This window comes from Cherax quadricarinatus, chromosome 54 (genome assembly GCF_038502225.1).
Source record: "Cherax quadricarinatus isolate ZL_2023a chromosome 54, ASM3850222v1, whole genome shotgun sequence".
In the NCBI taxonomy this organism is placed as follows: Eukaryota; Metazoa; Arthropoda; class Malacostraca; order Decapoda; family Parastacidae; genus Cherax; species Cherax quadricarinatus.
In genome coordinates this window covers 18,373,215-18,400,852 of record NC_091345.1, presented here as the reverse complement: position 1 = coordinate 18,400,852, position 27,638 = coordinate 18,373,215, and the positions used below count along the sequence as shown (strand labels likewise).

Here is a 27,638-nt window from a genome sequence, read left to right as displayed (position 1 = left end):
TTCTTCAAAGTCTGCCACAGTTTAAGCATTAAATTTAAAACTGTATCATGGCATTTCATTCCATTCATAATTATTACAAAATGTACTAAACCCATGAGGATCATTGCCAAGCTGAATGATCCAAAGATTTGGTGTTTTTTTTTTTTTGTTTATTTGTTTTATATATAATTGTTAACTGTCTTCTTATTGGTGTTTCTAGGGATCACTGGTCTAGTCTAGCATTATGCTTGTGGTATTTTTGCTTTCCAGTTGCAGTAAAGGAATCATAGTCAGTAATGTTAGTGTTGTCTTAAAGGAAGAAAGAATAGTAACTGCATTATGTACACATTTATTTATAGCAATAAAACCAAGATCAGATCATTCAAAAGCTGAATGATCATTTGGGTTAAAAACAGACCACAATACAGCAATATCTCAGTGTAGCTTGACACTGTCACTGATTAATATTTGACTTAAAATGCAATACCAAACAATGTTACCTTCAACTAGCACTATAGGAACTTGGCACAAGATGTAAACTCTGGGAAATTAACCTTTGAACAATTAAAAATTTTCCACAAGTTAGTAATTTAAGATCAGATTTTCCTACATAATTTTCAACAAGATTTTAACTTTGTTACAATATTTAATTTTTATTTCAATCTAGCATACATCTTTACAAATTCACAATAAAGTTAGTTCATGTATAGGTAACAAATCTACTTAATTTCCAGTTTTGTTCACTGAACAAAAAACATAATACATGTTTATAATAGCCAGTTATGATATGACAAAAAATTATTCTAAGTATAATATACCTTTCTTTAGTTTTTTTTTGCCAAATTGACAGTAATGCAGATTTATTTCTACATGAAATTTAGCTTAGAACAATTAGTATAAAAATATCTAATGCTTTTCATTTGAAAAATCAAGAACTGAGCACAAAGACTGCTCCCCACCTATTTTTTCTAACCATATAAAAAATATGACACTGTCATTGAGGAAGGTATGCAGATGTGGAGTCAGACATCAAAATTTAAATCAATGTCAGAGCTCATGGACTACTAGCATCTAGAGGTCATAAAGAACCAACGAAACCAGTGCCTAAAAATAAAAGGCATGTCACGAGAACCTTCCAAAGATTAAAAAAATGGCTATCGAAAGGATTGGAACTCATTATTATAAATAATGCATGCTTAACACTACCAGTCAGATTTACATGCATATAGCAAGTGTGACTTCATAGTGCAGCATCCAAATTAAGAGGCAAGCAGTGGAAGTTGATCTAGAGAGAGAGAGGTATTTCTGTGTGATCTGATTTCAATGCATACTGTCACAACCATGTAAGCTATGACTTATTGAGTCTGAAACTACTGTCCTATGTACTGAGAATTTGTAAACAAATGCAATTCTATTGTACCAGTATAAGTTGTCAGTTAAAAATTAAATATTTCTCTAGATTCAAACTCAAGCCATATGCAGCTTATGCCTATGTGGTACAACAGAAACAGCATTAATATAGAGAGAGCATAAACACTTGGCATTAATCCGCTGCAGTTTTCTGTGACCATATTTTTTACCTCTACAGCAAAAGAAGTTAAATCCACTGAAGACTAAAGGGATTAATGTACAAAACAGCTAAACATAAGGTTTGATTATGACTATGGCCTTGGAATGGGGTAAGCCAGTTTACAAAGCCCAGCAGCACATGCTGGAAAACAGTTTTGCAATGGTAGTATATTTGCAGAAATAAATAAATTTTACAAATTATCATATGTTTTATCAGTGAAATAAAAAAAATGCATTTATTTCTCAGGAACAAATACACGTATCTATGAGGAGCAATGTAACCTGCTATATTTCCCCACATGTGAATTCCTCACCAATGACTGGGACACAGCAGTGACTGAACACTATACTGATAAAAAATTATACAAGTCTGGTTATGGCCTAAAAACTTTAGGTAAGCCTCTACATTATGAGCACATCAACAGTACATCACTGGTTGGATCGCTGACCAAAGGCAACAGTGACCAAAGCACTACTATAATCCCTCAATATCTACAAATTTTGCATTTGCAAATTCACAAGTTTTTTTTTATGCTATTTATTGCTTTGTAAATCCCCTTTCATAAATTACTACTAGTACAGAAGCACCTCGGGATATGAACACCTCAAAACTCGAACATTTATGTAAGTTGGGGGTCTGAAACAGATTAATCTGATTTACATTATTCTTTTTTATTTTTTATTATCACACTGGCCGATTCCCACCAAGGCAGGGTGGCCCGAAAAAGAAAAACTTTCACCATCATTCACTCCATCACTGTCTTGCCAGAAGGGTGCTTTACACTACAGTTTTTAAACTGCAACATTAACACCCCTCCTTCATTACATTATTCTTTATGGAAACAAATTCGTTCGATATCGGCACTCGAACAGCCTTCTGGAACGAAAAAAAATTGTATTCCGAGGTACCACTGTACATGTGTGTCTTGGCAAGCCTTGTGGGATGTGGTTTGGTCATTTAGAGAGAATGGAACCAAGTAGAATGACTTGGAGAATGTATAAATCTGTAAGGGAAGGAAGGCGGGGTAGGGGGTCATCCTCGAAAAGGTTGGAGGGAGGGGGTAAAGGAGGTTTTGTGGGCAAGAGGCTTGGATTTCCAGCAAGCATGCACGAGCATGTTAATATGAGATGAATGGTTTTTGAGACCTCATGAGCTCTTGGAGTGTGAGTAGGGTAATATTGTGTGAATGGATTCAGGAAAAACCGGTTGGATGAACTTGAATCCTGGAAATGGGAAGTACAATTCCTACACTTTAACCCTTTGACTGTTTCAGGCCCCTTTCTGAAACTGTCATTCTATGTTGCTCAATTTTTAAAAAAAAAAAAAAAAAAAAAATTTCTTATGAAATGATAAGAGAATCTTTTCCCGATGGTAATGACACCAAAAGTTCAAAATTTGGTCGAAAACTCATGGAATTATGCTCCCGCGAAGTTAGCGGTCTCGGCGACATATGCGTATCGGCGATTTCGCCGACTTTGAGCCCTATTTTCAGCCAATTCCATGGTTCCAGTTGACCAAACTCATAGCTATTTCTTTAGAACTCCATTTTATCTATCAGCTGAGTACAAGAAACCTCCCATTTACTAATTTGGACTACCCAATATGGTGGTCAGAAATTGGCAATTTGGCCAATTTCACACAAAAAAGATGCCAATTTCAAAATAGGGTCCAGAATAAACAAGGTAGACATTCGTGGCACTAAAATAACATATGCTCTGTTCATTAGTCACATCTCTAGGCCCCTCTTATATTATTATTGCTTTCTATTTTGATTTTTTATTCATACAAAAAAATACAAAATTTACTGTTATGCAGACTATTGCATTATTGCAAAAATGGTATAAATAACATCAGTGCACTAGTGAAAGAATATTAGACTCCCCAGTTGACGTGTATTGGACGTGTGGTGTGATTTATTTACTCCTGAACATTGGTAAAAATCGAACATTTCCGCTACTTTGAGCTCAGTTTCAAGGTCGTTTTCATCGCCAAAGTAATGAAAATCATCTCTATTTCTGTAATATGTTTTCCATTTTATTACCTAAGACCATGAAAACGCGAATACAACGATAAATACTACAGTGGACCCCCGCATAACGATTACCTCTGAATGCGACCAATTATGTAAGTGTATTTATGTAAGTGCGTTTGTACGTGTAAGTTTGGGGGTCTGAAATGGACTAATCTACTTCACAATATTTCTTATGGGAACAAATTCGGTCAGTACTGGCACCTGAACATACTTCTGGAGTGAAAAAATATCGTTAACCGGGGGTCCACTGTATACGAAAATACACATCAAAGTCGGCGTTTTATTCCAAAAAAATGATCAGTTTTTTTTTTCTCATTACGCAATGTGTGCTGCAGGATTTTTTTTATGTGGTGCACACTGACCACACAGACCCATTCTCTCACATGTGGGCCTACCAGCTTTCTCCCGCTTGATTTGAAGCCGCTAGAATTATTGAGTATATATACGTCAGAAACATTGGCTTGTAAGACGTATTTATACGTCGAAAACAGTCAAATGGTTAAAGGAGAGGTATGGGATATTGGCAGCTAGGAGTGACTATCTAAACGGTCGTGTCTGGGTGCCTCTGCAAAGACAGTGATTATGTATAAGTGATAGTGAAAGTGTTGAGTGATAATTAGTTCTTTGTTTTGGGTCACCCTGCCTTGGTGGGAGACAGCCGACAATTTAAAACCACAAACCTACTGGAGTTTTATGACAAGGTAATAGAAGTAAGGCAGGAGAGAGAGGGGTAGATAGACTGCATTTTCTTGGACTGGAAGAAGGCCTTTCACACAGTTCCTCACAAGAGGTTAATGCAAAAGTTAGAGGATCAGGCGTGCATAACAGGAAAGGCACTGCAATGGATCAGAGAATATCCGACAGGGAGGTAACAACGAGTTATGGTACGTGACGAGGTGTCAGAGTGGGCGCCTGTGACGGGTGGGGGTCAGTCCTAGGACCTGTGCTGTTTTTGGTATATGTGAGTGACATAACGGAAGGGATAGACTCAAAAGTGTCCCTGTCTGCAGATGTGAAGTTAATGAGAAAAATTAAATCTGTTGAGGATTAGGCAGGCAACAGAGAGACCTGGAAAGGCTACAAGCCTGGTCCAGCAACTGGCTCCTTGAATTTAACCCCACCAAATGCAAAGTCATGAAGATCGGGTAGGGCAAAGACAGAGTATAGTCTAGGTGGCCAAAGACTGCAAACCTCATTCAAGGAAAAAGATCTTGGGGCGAGTATAATACCGAGCACATCTCTTGAGGCGCACATCAATCAGATAACTGCTGCAGCATACAGGCATCTGGCAAACCTGAGAATAGCGTTCAGATACCTCAGTAAAAGGAATTGTTCAAAAGACTGTACACCATATACGTCAGGCCCGTACTGGAATATGCAGCACCAGTTTGGAATCCACACCTGGTCAAGCACATCAAGAAATTAGAGAAAGTGTAAAGGTTTGCAACAAGACTAGTCCCAGAGTTAAGGGGATTGTCCTACGAATAAAGGTTAAGGGAAATTGGCCTGGCGACACAGGAGGGCCAGGGGAGACATGATAACAACATGTAAAATACTGCGAGGAACTGACAAGGTAGACAAATACATGATGTTCCAGAGATGGGACACGGAAACAAGGGGTCACAATTGGCAGTTGAAGACTCCTATGAGTCGAAGGGATGTTAGGAAGTATTTCTTCAGTCACAGAGTTGTCAGGAAGTGGAATAGCTTAGAAAGTGACGTAGTAGAGGCAGGAACCATACACAGTTTTAACATGAGGTTTGATAAAGCTCGTGGAGCAGGGAGACAGAGGACCTAGTAGCAATCAGTGAAGAGGCAGGGCCAGAAGCTATGACTTGACCCCTGCAGCCACAAATAGGCGAGTGCGTACACACACACACACACCCTAGTACGTACATATATCAAAACAGCGGGTATAAGTCAACCTGGTTCTTTTTGCCGAAAAGTATTGTTTCACATACGAGTGTATAAGTTAGCTTATGAGGGGCTTTAAATGGGGTCAAATGGTTCTGATGTGAAATATATTAGTTAAAATTTTTTATAAAAAAATACGGCCTCTCCTCACTTAACGACAGCATTCTGTTCCTAAGACCATGTCAGTAAATGAATTCATCACTAAGCAAGGAGCATACTATAATGGCAGTGGGTTTGTGTTAACCATCTTTGATATTATTTTAATGTCACCTTTGCACCATTTATAACATTTATAGTATATTTTTAAATGTTTATACATTAGTGTACTGTAATAAACAGAATAGAGGAAATCAGCTCTGATATACACTATTTAGGTATGCATACTGGTCAGAGAGCCCATCGTAAGTCCGAGTCATAGGTAAACAAGTACACCACTAAGTGAGGAAAGGCTTTAACTTTAAAATTGCATAAAAAAATTATAATGTAACTTGATGATAATAGTAATATAATCAAACTAAATGGCTAAGCCCAGAAACTTCATACAGCACTTCAGGGTGGGCTGTGCTAAAGGAGTAATGCATGGATGCATGAATGAGTGTGAGGCAGTGGAGAGTGCAAAAGGTGAAGTAAATGCAATAAGTTAGCTTGTTAAAAAAGTAGAGAGAGAATCTGAGTCAAAGGTGTGACCTTCAACAAGGTCAGAGTAAATGCGTTAGGACAGCAGAGATGTCAGAAGTGAATTGTGTGTGCCTGCTGATAAACAGGACAATCTATTAGATGTAGCAGATTGACAACCAAACACATGATCAACAGAATAAAAAGCACTGCAGTAGACCTACTGGCTCATGCTAGGCAGGTCTTGCCCATATATCTTGCTTGAAATCAGTAAAGAATTGTAAATTTGTTATTTAAGCTGTTATGTATATCAGGACAGTTGTACATGTCAGTAGTAGGTAGGCAAGGAAGAATGGTGGTAGATGATCATTGGGGGTGGATGGTAGCACTTAGTTCATCTTACTGTGACTCATGAAATCGTAATGACATGATTGCAAACAAACCATACCACCATGTACTCAGCCCCCCCCCTCTACCATGCAATTACCTTCATCACTTCCCCATGATAAAATGAACAGTACTTGTTTACATCATACTATGCAACCATGATTCACATTTCATATTAACAAACTGAAGGAAAAAATATTGGCTTTTATAAACAAATCACTCCATGGGGAAGTCAAAAAGAATTCTTCCGCATGTCACAGGAAGCGACTAAAATGCCGGGAGCAAGGGGCTAGTAACCCCTTCTCCTGTATAAATCGCTAAATGTAAAAGGAAAAACTTTTGTTTTTCTTTTAAGGTCACCATGCCTCAGTGGGATATGAATGGTGTTAAAAAATGAAAATTAAGGAAAGAGTGCATTTTCTATCCCATAGTCATGGAATTATGCTTTTGGTTATTTGTGCTGTTATATTTATTTAGGATAATTAATTTTAACTTAACCTAAGATGGAGGATTAGAATTTTTTTATATAGTACCTGACCAGGTATCCCTGGATTCTGTAATTAATCAGGCAGGCTAATCCTTGGGAGCTATGTGGAATGGGAGGCATTCAGATTTGATGCATGAAAAAGGTGGATAAATCTAACTTCTTGGAAGAAGAGCCCTTCACTTACACTGGGTACCTCCATTGAGGTCTTCCTGGAGTCTTTAATAATATAATCAGACTAAGTGCTAAGCTTGGAAGAGTCATAGTGCTACAGGGAAGGATGTGCTAAAGGAGGAATATATTGAGGTTACATATGAGTGAGGTTTAGGATTGTGCAAGGGTAACGGTACTGGAGAGAGTAAAATAAAATCAAAGGCGGTGTAAGAGGTTACCATTAAAAAAGTCAGTCAGTTTGTGTCAAAGATAGGACTTTCAGCAAGGCTAGTTGGGGGTGGTGGACTGGAAGTGAATTCTGCATGCCCACTGATAGAAGGGACAGGCTATTAAGATACAGAGCAATCTGGCAACCCTTAAAGAGCAGAGCCAAGAGTTTTTCTCTGGTGTCTGTGAGATGCACACGGCTGATGCATAGGCAATAGAAGTAGTCTCCCAACTGTGACAGTGGCGAGATAAAGATGACCAGAAAGCCAAATGTGGTGGACCAACTTGGACTACCGTTGTTGCCAGTGGTTGTGAAATTGCTAAATTACTGAAAAATAGTCCACAAACAGCCGACTGAATGCTTACTCGTTACTCTGAACATCATGACCAAAAACCCAGCAAAAGATGTCCGTGTTTAGTAGAAATGCGGCACAACCAAAGGTGTATACACAGGGCGATGTAATGAGGGAAATAAAATTTCTGAATAGTCTGTAACACACTATAGAAATCCAAAATGACTACAAATGATGAGAAGCCTCAAGTCTGTAGGGCCTGGGTATGTAAGAAGTTCAACCTTGGAAATTTGGTCTTAAAACCTCGACCTATACTGGAGTATATATGCAAAAATGCTTTTCCTGAATTTATTCTCCAAGTTTGAACTAATATTATCTTGTAGTATATATTTATAGTAATTAAACTACATAATTAACATTTTTGTTAGATGACCCATTTGTACTAATATTATGAGACACTTATGCAACATATGGGAATCTTTATTGAGGAAATGTTTTGCCACACAGTGGCTTCATCAGTCCAATACAAGGAAAAAAGGCTGAGGGACTGATTAACTCAAACTCCTCCTCTCTTTACACTGCTGTTCTTTATATTGGACCGATGAAGCCACTGTGGCAAAACGTTTCCTCAATAAAGATCCCTGTGTTGCGCATTTCATTCTTCAACTTGTCGGTTTTCTAAACCATTTATCATGCGACTAGTATCATGTCTGGGTACAGGGAAGAGGGATTCAGAATGCATTACCATATCTGATACTGTATCTGTGAGTTCACCATCTTTAAACTTTTTGCAGAATGCATTACTTGCAGATAGTGAGGGAGTACAGAACCCTGTACCTCGCTGCTGCTGTCGAGCCAAGGAGCCATACCTCGACTAGGGTAGTGCTTCAGGCCTGTATCTCGTGAGCTGCAGCTAATAATCTTACAGTTAATTCATAACTTCATTATTTAAAATAATCTGTAACTATTCATGGGGTTAAGATTTGGTATTATATGGATAAAATACATAACAAATTATTTGTACAACATTATAGTTTAAATACTCAAATACCAACTCTAGAAATAATAAAAGAGTTATAAAAGTAATAATTACTATTAACCTCAAAATAATTAAGTGAAAATACATCACCATACTAATAAAAAATAGTTTAACTTTCAATCAACAAATTTATATAACTGAAACTATCATTCAGTTTAAATAAATATACTTGGTTAAATTTTCACCGCACACTTGACTCATTTGTACACATGTGGTATAATACCATTCATTAACAATTGTAAGTATGGCTTCAATTTTAGTAAATTTTCACCATGTTCAATATTATTATTGTAAGTAGGTAAAGGATTTAGAAATAACCATCGACAATGCAAGAGAATCTAGTCATGATCCCACATAAAATCAAACTAAGACTGTCATAATTTAAAGTGGCTGACATCAACACTGTCTATATCATTATTACATACACACATGAAGAAAAAATGCTAAGCTTGCATGGAGTCATACAGACTAAATCTAATTACCTCCCCATCCCCTGGTGCTATATAATCCTGACACGTTTAACTCATCCCCATCAACATACTGTAATAAATAACAATGAATCATACAGTAGTCTTTACTGTAAGACATATATCAATTACACTTGATTGTCACCAATGCTGGAAATAAGTTTTGTTTGCAATAAGTCTACTGCAACTGCTGTATGACAATTATCAGTTTAGCACTTCTTTGTGATAATAATATAGCCAGTGCAATCCCCTCCCCCTTTTTTTTTTTTTAGAAAAGAGTATATTGGTCTCTCATCGAGATCCTCTTTTAAAATGTCAGTACAAGACCAAAATTGTTTACTTTAAACTGTATTTTCTAAAAGTGGGCATATATTAGGGTAATATATAGAACAAACTATTATACAAATTGGATTTGTTAACTAAATGTTCAACCACTGATTAATTTTCAACATCTTTAATTATTCATACTAATAAATATTAAACTTTGCATAAACTGAGAAAATTTTTTACAAGCTTTGGATGCATGACCAAGATTCTCTTTAACAGCACTGTTAGCTCATCCATTCAATCCTAAAAAAAAAAAGCTAGAGTATACTTACTGTACATTACCAAGATAATTCTAACTATAACCATTTATCTACATTGTTGTTTACCAATTTTCACCTGATTGTTTTAATAAATATATTATAAATTTTCAGAAGTTCAGGTTATAAGAAAATTCCATTCTTTTTGTTCCACTGTTGCCTCCTTAACTACAAACATGTTAATCTCTGTAGTTGTTGATAAATATTTCAAAGGGTTTTATACAAGCTGTAAACTCCAACTCAGTATACTGATCCACTCTCAAATACATCATCCATAGCTATTAAACATGGCAGTCAATCATCACAGATACATCATGAAACTATCATCCATGAAGGAGACGAGTCATTGACTCGACCATTTAGGTTGCGTACTTTGATCACTATAGTTGCAACTCCGTAAATACTGTACCACAAAAGTTGACTTAATAGTGACTATTATTGTAACAAATGCAAAGCATCTGTATAAATATGGCTGTCCAGCATACTTTCTAAACAAGAAATCTACCCATTCTAATTGAGAATGCAGCTGCTAAAATCCAGAAATAACTTATGGTTATATATGTATAAACAATCATTTATCCTGTAGTATTGTACTTCCAATCACATAAATAATTAGATTAAATTCTGAAATATTCACTACTGACACACAAAATATAGTAAAACCCTGAAACAAAATAATTAAATATTTTCATACACTAAATACTTAAATTAAAAAGTGTCATGCCCATACATTTATACTGCATCAATAAACAGGATGATGTCTTTTACACCAGTATTTATGTGGCCAAAAAAATTGCACAAGTTATTTGACCTTTTCTTTCAGTGACAATGTATATTACTATTTTGTTCCTATATACTTTTGTGGCAAATTAAGAGTTAACCATATAAATTAAATACACAGTTCTCAGTAAATTTAGAAACATGAACTAGCGCACACTTTAAGTTGCAACCAACGCCTTTTCAATGGTTTGTTACAAATTCTTATAAAAACTTAATTTTCACCTCAAATATTTTCTTTGTACATACCTGTATTCCATTTTATCTATTCTTCTTCTGAACTTAAACTTACACCACTGACAGATGTATATACCCTTCATATTCTTCCTGAGTTCCATAGCCGCAGATGTGACACTAGCATAAATTTTGAACTTAATGGATTAATTATCTTTTCCTTCTAATACAATAACACAAATGCACATGCAAACTCTTGCTGTATAACCCTGCAGCTGAATATCAGTATATGCTGTTCATGTCCAAAGCTTTTTTTTTTTATTTTTTTTTGCTGATCCATTAAAAGATTACATTTAACTAAGAATAGTGATCACATGACACAAAAATTCTTTGTTGATCATGGCAAGTCACAGCTCATCCCACACTTTCTGTGCTTGCATCATCCTTCATATGAACAAGACTAATGCCAACCAGAAACCATGTACCACATTTAAACCCCAAAGTTCCAGATTAATATTGTCTACTGCTGACATCATTATATCAGTTAAAATATCCAAAATATTGACCAGCATAGGCAATCTAATTATTCTTGTTCTCAGTATACAGTAGAACATTAACCATATAGTTGCTCTGGATTTGGAGAATCTGCAGGTGTTTGGGTAGTATAAATCCATGATACATTGCAGGTGTTCAGGACATAGAGGAACATGGAAGACACGGAGAGCCCATTTGTGTCAAAACACGATCCAGCCACTGCAGTGGACCATTCAAGTGCAGCTCAATCCAGCATGGCGTTGATGTTACTGTTTGCCGTCTGAAAATTATAAATTTCTTAAGTATAGTAAAAACAATTGTTTTAAAGTATAGTTATATGTATATGTAGTTTCACCTTTTCTTGTGTGTTATTGTTCTGCTATTTTATTCAGCTCACTCTTTCCTGCCTCATGTCTATATACATGTACTGCAGCAGTATTCTAACCTTTCAATACCACTGGGCTGTTCATCTGTTTTCCTGAATGTGTATACAGAAAATATATAAATACTGAGGTTTATTCCCAAGGAACAGTTCAAATCCAAACCTTGAACATATCCTATTTACTGCGGCCCATTTACCTGTATTGCGCTCCCCAGCCTTTAACGAAAGATATGCGTATGGTGCACATCCGAGTGAGTTGATACACAGCTTCAAAGCCTTGACTAACACTCTGAGCCAGCTGTTGTGCAAACTCTTGATTATTGAAGATTTTAAGGTTACAACCTGCAAAATCAACGAAAGTTACATCAGACTGTCTCAAGTTTTACATCTAAGTATACATTATTATTATTATTTCTTCAGTACACCAGCCATCCCCCACCAAGGTAGACTGACCTATAAAAACTAAATTTTTCTTTTTACACATAGTAATTTATGCAGGAGTCACTAGCCCCTTGCTCCCAATTATTATCATCATCATCATCATCATCATGGGGAGGTGCTAAACAGAAGTCGTTCAGGCCTTGAGGGATAGGAGGCTCTTGATCCAAAGAAATGGAGCTAGCCTACCTTTCCTTTAATCAGACCTGATTACCACCCACCTCTCTCATTTCCCAGATGATGTATGACTGTTTTAATGAATATAAAAATATTAATTATGTAAAATGAAGTACAATGAATTATACATGTGAAATTTAGTTTATAAAACTAGAAGAGGATTTACATAAGACTTGAAAGATGGTGATATATGCGTGCAGACTCTTGTGGAGTCTCTTAATTTACTAGAAAAAGATATAGAAAAATTCTTAATTGTACACCTTGACAAAAAAAAAAAAAAAAAAAAAACATTAAAGGCACACATCTAGCACATGTCTAAGATACTTGCCAAAACAGCAAGAATTCTTTAAGAAATGCATTAATGTGTCCTTCAAGCATCATTAGTCACTCTGAACTATTGTAATCCATCTAATGGTATATGTGCATGGGAAAACAGCAGCAAACCACCTGAAACTCACCACAGCTCAAAAAAAAAATCTATTGAAATGATCACTCGTTAAGGTTCCAGACAACAGATATCCCCCATTATTAGAAAGTTTCTATTTACTTAACATACAAAATGTCTGCACTTACTACTAAGCATACAATACACACATAAAAGACACTTAGTATAATTGCCAGGTCACTGCATGGAAAAGACCCAGGCAGGACCCCAGTCCTGGCAGACACTGTACGCCTAATATAAATATAAACGCAGCTCTTAAACTTCTCAGAGGTTTATATCTCTACTATAATTCCACTTTTATTTTAAAACTGCTGTTTTAATTAATAAACAAACATATTTTTATGTACTATGCTCCACTTCTATTTTAAATATTGTTATACCTTTAATTTTTATTAGTACTAGTTTGTTATTATATTCAAGTGTTTTTGACTAAATGAGTAATGTATTCATTAGGATTAATATCACTTAATATTTATACTGTATATACTATCTAGTTTTGTATTTTTTATTATTATTAACAACACATCCATTTCCCACAAAGATAGGGTGGCCTGAAAAAGAAAAACTTTCACCATCATTCACTCCATCACAGTCTTGCCAGAGGTGTGCTTACACTACAGTTATAAAACTGCAACATTAACACCCCTCCTTCAGAGTACAGGCACTGTACTTCCCATCTCCAAGACTCAAGTCCAACCTCCTGGTTTCCCTGAATCCCTTCATCAATATTACCCTGCTCACACTCCAACAGCACGTCAAGCGCTCAAAACCATTCGCTCCTATCTAACATGCTCACACGTTTGCTGGAAGCCCAAGCCCCTCACACACAAAACCTCCTTTACCCCCTTCCTCCAACCTTTCCTAGGCTGACCTCTACCCCGCCTTTCCCTCCACTACAGATTTATACACTCGAAGTCATTCTAATTTGTTGGATCCTCTCTACATGTCCGAGCCACCACAGCCCTCAGGATGATAGTTTTGGTAATCACGCACCACCACCTAATTTAAAAAACTACGAATTCTCTCCATTATATTCACACCACACATTGCCCTGAGACACGACATTTCCACTGCCTCCGGCCTTCTCCTTGTTGCAACATTCACCACCCATGCTTTTCACCCATATAAGAGCATTGGTATAACTATACTCTCATATATTCCCCTTGTTGCTTCCATGAACAAAGTTCTTTTTCTCCTCAGTACTCCACTTGCCTTTTTTCCCTTGTCAATTCTATGATTCACTTCATCTTTCATAGACCTATCTGCTGACACATCCATTCCTATCTGAATACATTCACCTCCTCCAATCTTCTGTTAACCCAATTTTTTTTTATCCTCGTCACCTTACTCTATCCTATATTCACTTTTAATTTTCTTCTTTTACATACCCTACCAAACTCATCCACCGATCTCAGCAACTTCTCTTCAGAATCTCCCAAAAGCACAGTGTCATCAACAAAGAGCAACTGTGACAACTCCCACTTTGTGTTAGATTCTTTGTTTTAACCCCACACTTCTTGCCAACACCCGAGCTTTCACTTCTCATACAACCCCATCTATAAATATATTGAACAACCATGGTGACATCACACATCCTTGTCTAAGGCCTACTTTTACTGGGAAATAATCTCTCTCCTACATACTATAACCTGAGCCTAACTATCCTCGTAAAATCTTTTCACCGCTTTCAATAACATACCTCCTATTCCATACATCTGCAACATCTTCCACACTGCCCCCCCTATCCACACCTTTTCCAAATCCATAAGTGCCACAAAAACCTCTTTACTCTTATCTAAATAATGTTCACTGTAAACACACCCCCTACCCTTCCTAAAGTCTATTATCCTACTCTCCATCTTAACCTTAATTCTTTCAGTAATAACTCTACCATACACTTTACCAGGTATACTCAACAGGCTTATTCCCCTATGATTTTTACATTCTTTTGTTGCCTTTATACAAAGGAACTATGCATGCTCTCTGCCAATCCCTAGGTACCTTACCCTCTTCCATACATTTATTAAATAAAAGCACCAACCACTCCAAAACTATATCCCCACCTGCTGTTAACATTTCTATCTTTATCCCAGCTGCCTTACCCCTTTCATTCTACCCACTTCCTTCTGAACTACACTCACAGCTCCTACAAGATGTTCTTCCTCCTTACCCTATACACGAAATCACAGCTTCCCTATCTTAATCAACATTTAACAATTCTTCAAAATATTCCATCTTCCTGATGCCTATAACTCTCCTCTCCTACTTTTAACTGTCAGATTCATTCGTTCCCTAGGCTTCCTCAATTTATTAATCTCGCTCCAAAACTTTTTCAACAAAATTTGTTAACATCTCACCCACTCTCATTTGCTTTCTTTTTACATTGCTTCACCACTCTCTTAACCTCTCCATATACTCCTCCCTCCGTGCATCGCTTCTACTTTGTAAAAACCTTTCATATGCTAACTTTTTTTTTCTCTATCATCATTCAACCAATTTATCTTCTTCCCTCCTACACCCACTTTCCTGGAACCACAAACTAATGCATTCTTAAACCTACCCTTCCAATAGTTGTTTATATCTTGCTGTAACTGCCTTCTCCTTTAGCTTATAAACCTTCACCTCTGTCTTACTTGCTGCTTCCATTTTTCTTGTATCCCATCTACCTTTTACTCACTGTAACTACAACTAAAAAGCGATCTGATATATCTGCGGCACCTCTATAAACATGTACATCTTGAAGTCTACCAATACATAGTCCAACAAACTATTGTCATTATGCCCTACATCATATCTTGTATACTTATTTATCCTCTTTTTCTCAAAATGTGTATTACCTATAACTAAACTCCTTTCAATACAAAGTTCAATCGGTCTCTAAATTATCATTTACACCTGGCACCCCAAACTTATTTACCACATCCACTTTATATATTTCTCATAAATCAAGTCCATCGAGTAGTTGTAAATTCTAGTTTTTGTCTGTCTGAAATGCTCTGTATAATTGGCTTTCCTTAATGTATAAAATGTCACCAAATTTTGTTGTGTACTTTTTATTATTTTTTTTTTTCAACAAACTGGCTGTATCCTGCTGAGGCAGGGTGACCTAAAAGAAAAACACACATTTCTCTTAAAATTTAGTAATTTATACAGGAGAAGGGGTTTCTGGCCTCTTATGACATGGAGGAAGAATTCTCTTCCACTTACCCATGGATATAAGAGGAAATAAATAAAAACTATTAAGGGAAGTGCCTTGATTCTGGTGAAGGATCTTCATCCAAGAAATTGGGGCATCCTTTTCATTCATTAGATAAAACAGTTTACTCCAATTCCCCAAGTGTTTGGCCCCCTGTGGATTTAGTGTTTCCCCAGATATATCCACTATATTAATAACTGTTTGAAGAGGCTGGGCTCAAAGCTATGAAAGTATCCTGTTCAAGGGGACCTTGAGTTTCTGATTCTGTACCTTTTGCTCATCTACCTAGCCACTCACCCAGCTGGTTAAATAAACTGATCACCAATTTGTGAACCTTGTACCTATTTATGGTACACTACATAATTGTTTCAAGGAAATTAAAGTCAATATTCTAGATTTTTTACCAGCATGTTTGAAGGAGGTGAGGAGCTACACTTTAGATGATAGTCTTGTGAGAAACCATTTCCCACAATGGTAATTAAAGGTTATATAACTTAGGTACACTACGGCTTAAGATATTCTAAGACAAGAATAGTTCATAAACATTTGTTGGACTGCTTGAGGAGTTGAACTCTTTTTCCTTAGGTGTGGACACCATACATATATATTTGACCTCATAGGTAGCTAAGCTATAAAAAAAATAATATATCTTACCACTAACTTGAATAATAGTATTTTATTAATATCCAATATAATAATAGGGATTTAACACATGAATACTTCTTGTATTTATTTTCAAATTAAGCACAAAGAATGTTTATATAATTTAGAAGAACCCAGGAGCCTTTGCCATAAAACAAAAATCAAGCTTAATCTTCAATCTGCTGTTAACAGGAACAGAAATAATAATTAGGTAGTAGGTTGGTAGACAGCAACCACCCAGGGAGGTAATACTGTCCTACCAGTAGGATTATATTTTTTTTTTTTTTTTTGTCTCATAAATATGCAAGGTTTCAGATACATCTTGTTACACTTAGGTCACACTACGCATGCATATATACAGTGGAACCTCAGTTTTTTGTATGTAAAACTATACTTTTTATAGAGAATAAGTATTTTTGGGTGTGGAACAAATTAATTAGATTTACATTATTTCTTACGGGAAATGTTGATTCGGTTTATTGTCAGACTTTTTCGAATGGATTAATAACGAAAACCAAGGTTCCACTGTACCTACCCATCTGGCTTTTCTTAGAGTGAGAAAAATAATAAAAATTTATTGAAGCTGCCCTGTTAACTGTAGGCAGATATATTGTCATAAAATCACAATCTAGGGACCACCTGTGGTTATCCCCTCAATGGAGGTTCCTTGATGCTCGGCTCTTGATACACAGAAATGAACCTAACCTCCCCTTACTTGGATTGAATCTCATTATTTCCCACTCTACCAGGTATTGTGTTAATGTAATAAAAAATGATAGTATATTTTGTGGTCAAGAGCAGGACTGGAGATGTAGTAACTGAAGTAAACCTAATGCACTAACAGGGTGGATGCTCCATGTCTTAAATCAGGATAATATTAAACAAGTTGCACTAAAGTACTCTAATACAGCACTTTATACAGTTATAATGTAATAAACATTGAAATGAGTTAAAAGTACATTTCACTCAGTGGATTTTTTCTGTTACTTCAGAAGTTCTTTATGTTCAGTGTTTACTGTAGCTTCATTACATTAAGTCAATCAGCAGTTATAAATGATATTGCAACCAAGGAAAATAACTAAATAGCAAAGAGATATAAAAATGTGATTTAATAGATCTAACTCAAGAAAAAGAAAGCTTCTTATATTATACCTGGAGGAATCTTGACTACAGTAGCTGGATGCCAGCCATAGCGCTGGTTACAGTTAGGACTTTGTACAAAGATGGAGGAGTCTGAGAGGCACTCGGCAAACACCTCTCCACCAATGTAATAAAGTCGTACACCCTTGCCAATGTGACGTCTGGTCTGTTCCACTACTGGGTTACGGTTCACATTAGAGAGCAGGCCTAGGCAGAAGCGTTCACTGTTGCTGGGATCTGTGAAAAACTGTTTTACATTAACTTTCATACAATATTAGACCCATAAAAAGGCCCAGTTTTCAATCTTGATTTCACTAGTTCTGTTAGAGCATGCTAACGTTTTCATCAAAACTATTCTAACCTTCAATGTAAAGTATATATAAAAGATAAATTATATTTTGTGGGATGTATTTAATCCAACAAACGGTTCCAACATGCCTATTTCCCATTTTTAGGGGAAAGTTTTTTGTCCCCAAAAAAACTCATCATTTTCAGACATCAGGATTTTAAAAATTCACACCAAAGGTAATATTTTTTATGCAGATTAAAAATATGAAATCAGATCATTTTAGCATGAAATGCTTTCCTTTTGACTCTATCATATGAAGCCCTGATAGAGGACTCTAGCATTTTCATCAAAACTATTCTAACCTTCAATGAAAGCTATTTATGTAATATTTTTTTCACATTTGTGGGAAGTAAATTATTCAACAGTTCTATCACGCCTATTTCCCATTTTAAGAAAAAAAATTGTTTTTGCCCCAAGAAAAATCACTGGACTACATGTAGTTCAGTGTGGATTTTCAAAATTCCTGAAAATCAACACCAGGGGTACTATTTTTTATGCAGATTAAGAATATATGTGTGAATATATTATATACACAAATTTTCACCTGCCTTATTTGGCAAGAAGAGAGTTGCTATTTAAGCCAAAATTGCAAATTTTACCTATTTGGCACGACATATACAGTGGACCCTCGGCTAACGAACACATCGCATGACGTTACATCCGCCCAATGAAGCGTTTGAGCATAAAAATTTTGGCCTGGCTAACGATAAAAAACTCACCCAACATGATTCATCCCAAACCTGAGCGCCTCGGCTGCTCTACCATCATTGTTTACAAGCCAGGGTGGCTGGTTTCATGCATACATTCAATACATTTTGTATTATTCCACTGTTTATAGTGTTTGTAACTGCTAAATAAGCCACCATGGGGCCAAAGTAAGCTTCTAGTGCCAACCCTGCCAACCCTGTGATAAACAGGGTGAGAAATACTATCATACCATGGTCAGCTGCTGCTGTACTACTCGAAGATGTGGAGAGAGTGTTGTTGGTGTGGCTTAACAAGAAACAATTAACCCCAGAGGGTTAGCCACCCAAGAAAGTCAGTGAGTCATCGAGGACTGTAACTTATTTCCATTGGGGGGCCTTAATCTTGTCCCCCAGGATGAAACACACCCAGGTGAACAGGAAAAAATGCCTGGAACTAGTGCTCATATTGGTGAATTTAAGGCCAGCAAAGGTTGGTTTGAGAGATTTAAGAATTGTAGTGGCATACACAGTGTGATAAGACATGGCGAAGCTGAAAAATTCCAACCCCAACAAGTGTTCAATTGTGATGAAACAGACCTGTTCTGGAAGAAAAATGCCAAACAGGACCTACATTACTCAGGAGGAAAAGGCACTCCCAGGACACAAGCCTATGAAAGACGGGCTAACTTTCTTGTTTTGTTGTAATGCTAGTGGGGATTGCCAAGTGAAGCCTTTACTCATGTATCACTCTGAAAATCCCAGAGTGTTCAAGAAAAAGTGTCTCATCAATACTAGAGCAGCTGATACCTTCCCATCAGCTGTATAATGCACTGCAGGGTAAAATAGCCCGGAAATCCATTACAAAATTTATGCACACTCCAGTACAACCTTGACTTCAGTACCAAAACCTCTACACTCTCTTCAGTCATCGGCAAACATCAGCACCCACAATTTAAGGTAAGAAATATTATTATTTCCATTGCATTTGTAGTCTTAAGCAGTAAAAAAATGTAGTACATCACGACAATGATCTACAATTACATACTTTTATTTTTGTAAGATCTGGAGGTCTAAAAAAAAGTTGTTTGGCTTTTTTGGGGGTTCTCAGGAACGTAATCCTATTTTTCCCACAAGTTCTTCAGTTAATCTAACACGGATTTACATAACACAGCATTTTCAGGAATGTAACTACCATTTAATGTAACGGCCTACTGTATACAGTAGAAGCCCCATGTCCACTGATTTGGTATCTGCAGTTTCAGTTATCCACAGTTTACTACGACCCCAAAATACCTCTTAATTTTGCATAATAATGGGCCCAAAGTGCAAAAGTAGAGAAGCCGCAAAGTGCTTCCCATCAGTGAAAAGTGATAATTCTCCACTTATTGTGCATAATTTATCAATTAAACTTTAAAAAAGGTATGTAAAGGACTTATATACAGCCTCTTCTCACTTAGCAACTTATATGTTTACCGATCACTCAGACTTATGACCAGCTCTCCAATCAGTATGCAAACCTAGTAATGTCCATTAGACCTGATTTCCTCTATTCTGTCTATTACAGCACACTACTGTATAAACATTTAAAAATATACTAAAAATGTTATAAATGGTGCAAAGGTGGCATTAAAAAAATATCTAAAGATGGCTGACACAAACCCATTACCAGTATAGTATGCTCCTCATTTAATGACCAATTCATTTACCGACCTACTCTTAGGAATGAAACCCTGTCGTTAAGTGAGGAGAGGTTGTATAGGGTTTGCTTCTATCCACGGTTTTGGTCTCCATGACAGGTCATTGGAACATATCCCCTGCAGATATGGGGGTCCTGTGTACGAGAAATGTGAATGTTTATAAACTAGAAGAGGAGGCAGTTAGGGTAAGATATAAACAACTGTTGGAGGACAGATGGGCTAGTGTGAGTATAGGCAATGGGGTAAGTTTAAGAATATGTATAGTGTTAGTGTTCAGCAGAAGTTTGTAGTTACAGGGAAGTGGGTGCGGGAGGGAAGAAGAGCAATTGGTGGATTGATGATGTAACGGGAGTAGTAAGAGAGAAAAAGTTAGTATATGAGAGGTTTTTACAAAGTAGAAGTGATGCAAGGAGGGAGGAGTAAATGGAGAGGTTAAGAGAGCGGTGACGCATTGTAAAAATAAAGCACTATGTACGGCATAAGCTGTACATAGTGGTGGTGAAGGCGGCAGCAGAGACAAAGGCGTTGTCACCCTATATAACTCCAACAACATTGGAGGAGTTGGGTTCGTGCTGTCCTTTTTCTACTGATTAATCGCTTAACTTACTTGCTACACTTTATCGCTGGCTGGCACTATGACCTTTATCAACTGGTGCTGGTTTAGTATCATAGAATCACTGAAGAAGGCACATTCTCCCCTCTCTCTTCCTCCTCCACTTTGGTACTCTGCTACGAGTTCTTTCTTGAATTATGTAGTCTTTCTCAACTTCTTTACCAAAGGGCTGGCACTAGTACAATATTTTATGATGTTTTCATATGTTTTATGATCATTCATGGTTCAATAGGTTAAAGAAGCAGTATTGTTAGGCTAAGTAAAAGCTATTATTATATTTCCCTACAATATATTTGTGCACCAAATGTTTGTGAGGTTCTTGATCCCCTAACCCTTGCGAATGTGGAGGGAAACCTGTACAACCATAAATACTATATGAAAATACACCTGAAAGTCTGCGTTTTAATCCAAAAACACGGTCGGAGTTTTTTTCTCATTATGCACTGTGTGCTGCAGTATTTTTTTTTTTTTTTATACTGCACACACTGACCACACAGACCCATTCTCTCACATGTGGGCCTACCAGCTTTCTCCTGCTTGATTTGAAGCCGCTAAAATTTTGCCGTGTTAATATGTCAAAAACACTGGCTTGTAAGATATATATACGACACCAATAGTCAAAGGATTAAAACTACAAATATTTTGAGGTAAGTAATGAGTGTACTCTGTGTGAAATTTGCTTTTTATTGCCTAGTTCTTTTGCTAAGTTAATAAATGTTAGTGTAAACTTATCTGGCATTTATAAATGGAAAAAATGGCGTTCTCCTTTCCGGCGGTAGCCTGGAACCTAACCTGCCTTGTAAGTGGGGTCTTACTGTACATTATATGTATATATACACACACACATGTCCCTCTATAGCCTATGCAGTAGACATATTTCCATCACCATGGCAACTGTACTAAGCTCAGTCAGACCATTACAATTCTGGATACTGAGAATCTTCAATGCATTTTATAAAGTACACTGCTCCATGTGACTAATGTGTACTGCACATGCAAAATTACTTATTGAAGTGTTACATCAAGTACAGCATATACTGCATATGCAGTGACTCCTGGTTTAACGTATGGTTTCAAATAGAATTTTAATATTTTTAAAAAACAATGCAGTATCTTTTATGAAAGCAAAGTACATGAATTGCTGGCAAAAAACTTTTATGTTCTGGGATTTGCTGAGAAATCCTCTATTTAATTCTGAAACATATTAAGTGTCATATTAGGAATTAGTCAACTTATACTCATTTTTGCAAGAACTGGCATTAATATTTCATTTAGAGCCACGAGAACGCAGGAGGAATGATGGTGCATGAGACAAGCAGCACTGACCTGTGAAGCCATCCACAGTGAGTGATGGCTGCGAGGCATGGAAGGTCTCTCCTACACGTGTGTTGAGCTCATAGTAAGATATTGAACACCAGAATGCAGGCTCACAGTAGGTCACAGGCTGGGCATCCAGTGGTGGACTCGGAGATACAGGGATCATACCTGTAAAAGGAAAAAAAATCACCTTCAATATTCACTGTTAAAATATTTCATTAATCTTTAACTGCCTGATGGTGGGAGGCAAATAATGAATGACTGATGTGATGTAAATGTAAAGGTCATGTCTAATGAACGATATTGTCATGTAAATGTAAAAGTCTACTAATGTCTACTTTTACTAAAAGAATGAGGCAAATATACAGGCTTGTGTGATGAATGACACATAGATCACAACTACCTGGGTAAACTGACTTGATTGAATTGTCTTGACTTACTGGACTGACCTGACTGACTTACTAACTAGACTTACTGTCTTAACCCTTAAACGGTCCAAACGTATACGTTCTCTTGCGTAGCACCCCAAACGTATACAGTGGACCCTCAACCAGCGATGGCATCGATTAACGATAAATCTGACTAGCTATACATTTTAACGCAAAAATTTTGCCTCAACTAGCGCTTAAAAACCCGACCAGCGCTATTCGTTCCGTACGAGATGCGTCCACTTTGGCCTGAGCGCGCCTCACTTGTCCCGTGGGTGCCAGTGTTTACGAGCCAGCCACCACGGTCGCTTCCAAACATACAACTGGAACATTTCATATTATCACAGCCTTTGTAGTGATTGCACCTGCAAAATAAGTCACCATGGGCCCCAAGAAAGCTTCTAGTGCCAACCCTACAGCAAAAAGGGTGAGAATTACTATGGAGATGAAGAAAGAGATCATTGCTAAGTATGAAAGTGGAGTGCGTGTCCCTGAGCTGGTCAGGTTGCATAATAAACCCCAATCAACCATCGCTACTATTGTGGGCAAAAAAACGGCAATCAAGGAAGCTGTTCTTGCCAAAGGTGCAACTATGTTTTCGAAACTGAGATCGCAAGCAGTAGAAGATGTTGAGAGAGACTTATTGGTGTGGATAAACGAGAAACAGATAGCAGGAGATAGCATCTCTCAAGCGATCGTATGTGAAAAGGCTAGGAAGTTGCATGACGATTTAATTAAAAAAATGCCAGCAACTAGTGATGTGAGTGAATTTAAGCCAGCAAAGGTTGGTTTGAGAGATTTAAGAAGTGTTGTGGCATTTATAGTGTGATAAGGCATGGTGAGGCTGCCAGTTCGGACCACAAAGCGGCTGAAAAATATGTGCAGGAATTCAAGGAGTACATAGTGAAGGACTGAAACCTGAACAAGTGTTTGTGACAAAACGGCCTGTTTTGGAAGAAAATGCCAAGCAGGACCTACATTACTCAGGAGAAAAAGGCACTCCCAGGACATAAGCCTATGAAAGACAGGCTTACTCTGTTGATGTGTGCCAATGCTAGTGGTGATTGCAAAGTGAAGCCTTTATTGGTGTATCACTCTGAAACTCCCAGAGTGTTCAGGAAAAACAATGTCCTCAAGGCTAATTTGTGTGTGCTGTGGAGGGCAAACAGTAAGGCATGGGTCACTAGGGACTTTTTCTATGACTGGTTACACCATGCATTTGCCCCCAATGTGAAAAATTACCTAATTGAAAAGAAATTAGACCTTAAGTGCCTCCTGGTATTAGACAATGCTCCTGGTCATCCTTCAGACTTGGCAGAGCGACTTTCTAGGGACATGAGCTTCATTAAGGTGAAGTTTTTGCCTCCTAATACCACTCCTCTCCTGCAGCCCATGGACCAGCAGGTCATTTCCAACTTCAAGAAACTGTACACAAAAGCTATGTTTGAAAGGTGCTTTGTAGTGACCTCAGAAACTCAACTGACACTAAGAGAGTTTTGGAAAGATCATTTTACCATCCTCAATTGTGTAAACATTATAGGTAAGGCTTGGGAGGAAGTGACTAAGAGGACCTTGAACTCTGCTTGGAAAAAACTGTGGCCAGAATGTGTAGACAAAAGGGATTTTGAAGGGTTTGAGGCTAACCCTGAGAATCCTATGCCAGTTGAGGAATCCATTGTGGCATTGGGGAAGTCCTTGGGGTTGGAGGTTAGTGGGGAGGATGTGGAAGATCTGGTGGAGGAGGACAATGATGAACTAACCACTGATGAGCTGCTAGATCATCTTCAACAGCAAGAGGGCAGACCTGAGGAAACTGCTTCGGAGGAGGGGAGAGAGAAATTGAAGTTGTCTACTTCTAAGATTAAGGAAATGTGTGCAAAGTGGCTTGAAGTGCAAACCTTTTTTGATGAAAATCACCCTGACACGGCTACTGCAAGCCGTGTTGGCAACCTGTACACTGACAATGTTGTGAACCACTTTAGGAAAGTCATAAAGGAACGAGAGGTACAGGTATCTATGGACAGATATGTTGTGCGACAGAAGTCCAGTGACTCTGAAGCTGGTCTTAGTGGCATTAAAAGAACAAGGGAAGTAACCCCAGAAAAAGACTTGCTACCTCAAGTGCTAATGGAAGGGGATTCCCCTTCTAAACACTAAGAAGATCAACAGTCTCCCCTCCTCCCATCCCATCAATCTTCAATAAAGGTAAGTGTCATGTAACTGTGCATGTCTTCTTCAGTTTGTGTGTATTAAAATTAATATTTCATGTGGTAAAAATTTTTTTTTTCAATACTTTGGGGTGTCTTGCATGGATTAATTTGATTTCCATTATTTCTTAAGGGGAAAATTAACTTGACTAACGATGAGCTCTCAGGAACGGATTAATATCGCTGGTTGAGGGTCCACTGTATATACGTTTTCTTTGTCCTTCATTCAACATTGCCACGATAACCCTGAGTCGCCTAGACATGAGAGAATGGGTGTGCGCACTCACTGTGCACCATATTAAAATAATTGGGGATGCTCTTTTTTCCTATTAAAAAAACTACTTTTGTTTTTCCTCAAAAAATTTGGGGCGCTACGCGAGAGAACGTATATATACGTTTGGACCGTTTAAGGGTTAACTGACTGGACTGGCTTAGACTTAGTAACTAGACTAATTTCGCTTACTGATTTGACTTTCTAACTTATCTAACATGACTTACCGACTGGACTGACTTAAAGTTATACTTTTTCACTGAAGAGGATCCTGACAAATCTAGAAACAGAGCTCTGAAACAGGGTCTACAGCAGCTGATGATGCCTTACTGTCAGGGGTATAATGTACTGCAGGGTAAAAGAGCCCAGAAATTCATTACAGAATTTATGCACACTATAGTACAACCATCAACTTTAGTACCTCAACCCAGTAGGGCCACAGCATGACTCCACTCTCTTCACAATCTTCAACAAACACCCGCACCCACAATTTAAGGCAAGAAATACTATTATTTCTGTTACATTTGTAGCCTTATGCAATAGAAATAAAAATAATCATGACAATGAACAACAATTACATGATCATTTTTATTTTTTAAGATCTGGGGTTCTCACGAACACAACCCTATTTTTCTCATAAGTTCTTCAGTTTATCTAACACGGACTTGCCTCATACAGCATTTTCAGGAACGTAATTACCATGTAATATAATGGTCTACTGTACATAATCTTTTGTTTTTATTTTTAGGTCACCCTGCTTTGGTGGGATAGTCAATTTGTTAAAATATATATATATATATATATATATATATATATATATATATATATATATATATATATATATATATACATACACACACACACACACACCCATACCTTACCTTTGAAGAGTTTCAAGAGTTTAACTACTCTCAGATCCTGGCCATGGGCCAGGCTTGTCCGGTGCTTGCATGATCAACCAGGCAGTTGCTGCTAGAGGCCTGCTGCCCCACATATCCATCACAGCCTAGTTGATCTGACACCTGATGATACTTGTCCAGTTTCCTCTTGAAGGCTTCTACACTTGTTCCAGCCATGTTTCTGATATCTTCTGGTAAGATGTTGATACAGTGTTCCCTTTTGGTCCCCACTGCACCCCTGCTTCTCACTGGGTTTATTTTACACTTCCTCCCATATCTCTCACTCCAGTATCTTGTTATGGCAGTGTGTAGATTTGGGACCAGGCCCTTGAGTACTTTACAGGTGTATATTATCATGTATCTCTCCTCCTGTGAGTACATGTGCTTTACTGGCTCAGTGCAAGCTGTACACGATCTCTGTATTTGTTCCAGTTCTGATATTTCTCCTGCTTTGAACAGGGCTGTCAGCACTGAGCAATATTTTTATGAGGGAGCAATAGTGATTTGAAGAGTGTCACCATCGGCATTATTTCCCTTGTTTTGAAAGTTCTCAATACCCACCCCGCTGTATAGTCCTTGTGGCTTAGCGCTTCTTTTTGATTATAATAATAATCAATACCCACCCTGTCATCTTCTTGGCTGTCGTGATCTTTGTCTTATGTTCCTTAAAAGAAAGGTCAGCTGACATGATTATTCCCAGGTTTTTTACATATTCCTTTCGTTCTATTTGGTGATCCTCTTGAGTTTTGTATATAGTGTTCCTCATTCTTTCCATACCTAAAGCAGCTGGAACTTATCACCACTGAACATCATGTTCTCCACTGCCCACTGGAAAACCCTGCTTATGTCCTGTAATTTTTCAGTGTCCTTTACTGTAGTGACTTTCATGCTTATTTTAGTGTCATCTGCAAATGATAATACAAAAGTGTGATGGGTGTTTTGATCTAAGTTTGCTATAAGGATGAAAAACAGCAGAGGTGCCAGGACAGTGCCTTGGGGCACTGAGCTTTTGACCTTGCTGATGCTGGCTCTTGCTCTGTTTACAACTACTTGTTGTGTTCTGTGTGTTAGGAATCCGAAAATCCATCTGCCTACCTTTCCCATAATGCCTATGGCCTCATTTTGTGCGCTATCACTCCATGATCGTATTTATCAAATACCTTCGCAAAATCTGTGTAAATTGCATCTGCATTTTGGACTTCTTCCAATGCCTCCGTAATTCTGTCATAATGGTTCAGCAGCTGTGACAGGCATGATTGTCTTGCTCTAAAATCATGCTGGTTGTGCTGGTCAATGAAATTTGTAATCTGCCGTATCATCACTCTTTCGATGATTTTTATGATGTGAGAAGTTAGGGCTACTGGTCTGTAATTTTTAGCTAGTGCTCTACCACCTCCCTTATGCAAAGGAGCTATGTCTACACTCTTTAAGGCCTCTGGTATTTTACCTAGATCTAAGCTCTTTCTCCAAAGAATACTGAGGGATCGTGCTAGTGGTGCTTTGCACTTCTTGATAAATAGA

The 27,638-nt window shown here is 37.5% G+C and overlaps 1 protein-coding gene across 1 annotated transcript in view; it reads right to left on the bottom strand.

The window, feature by feature from the left end:
- Window positions 1-314: 314 nt before the first annotated feature.
- LOC128699157 (mothers against decapentaplegic homolog 3-like) overlaps window positions 315-27,638 on the bottom strand; it is a 271,000-nt gene continuing 243,676 nt past the window's right edge. The window contains exons 3-6 of the mRNA XM_070096675.1: window positions 22,322-22,480; window positions 17,663-17,887; window positions 11,810-11,954; window positions 315-11,510 (exon numbers count right to left, since the gene is read on the bottom strand). Of these exons, the coding sequence (XP_069952776.1) occupies window positions 11,387-11,510; window positions 11,810-11,954; window positions 17,663-17,887; window positions 22,322-22,480 (653 nt within the window). The 3' untranslated portion in view covers window positions 315-11,386. The remainder of the gene's footprint in view (window positions 11,511-11,809; window positions 11,955-17,662; window positions 17,888-22,321; window positions 22,481-27,638) is intronic.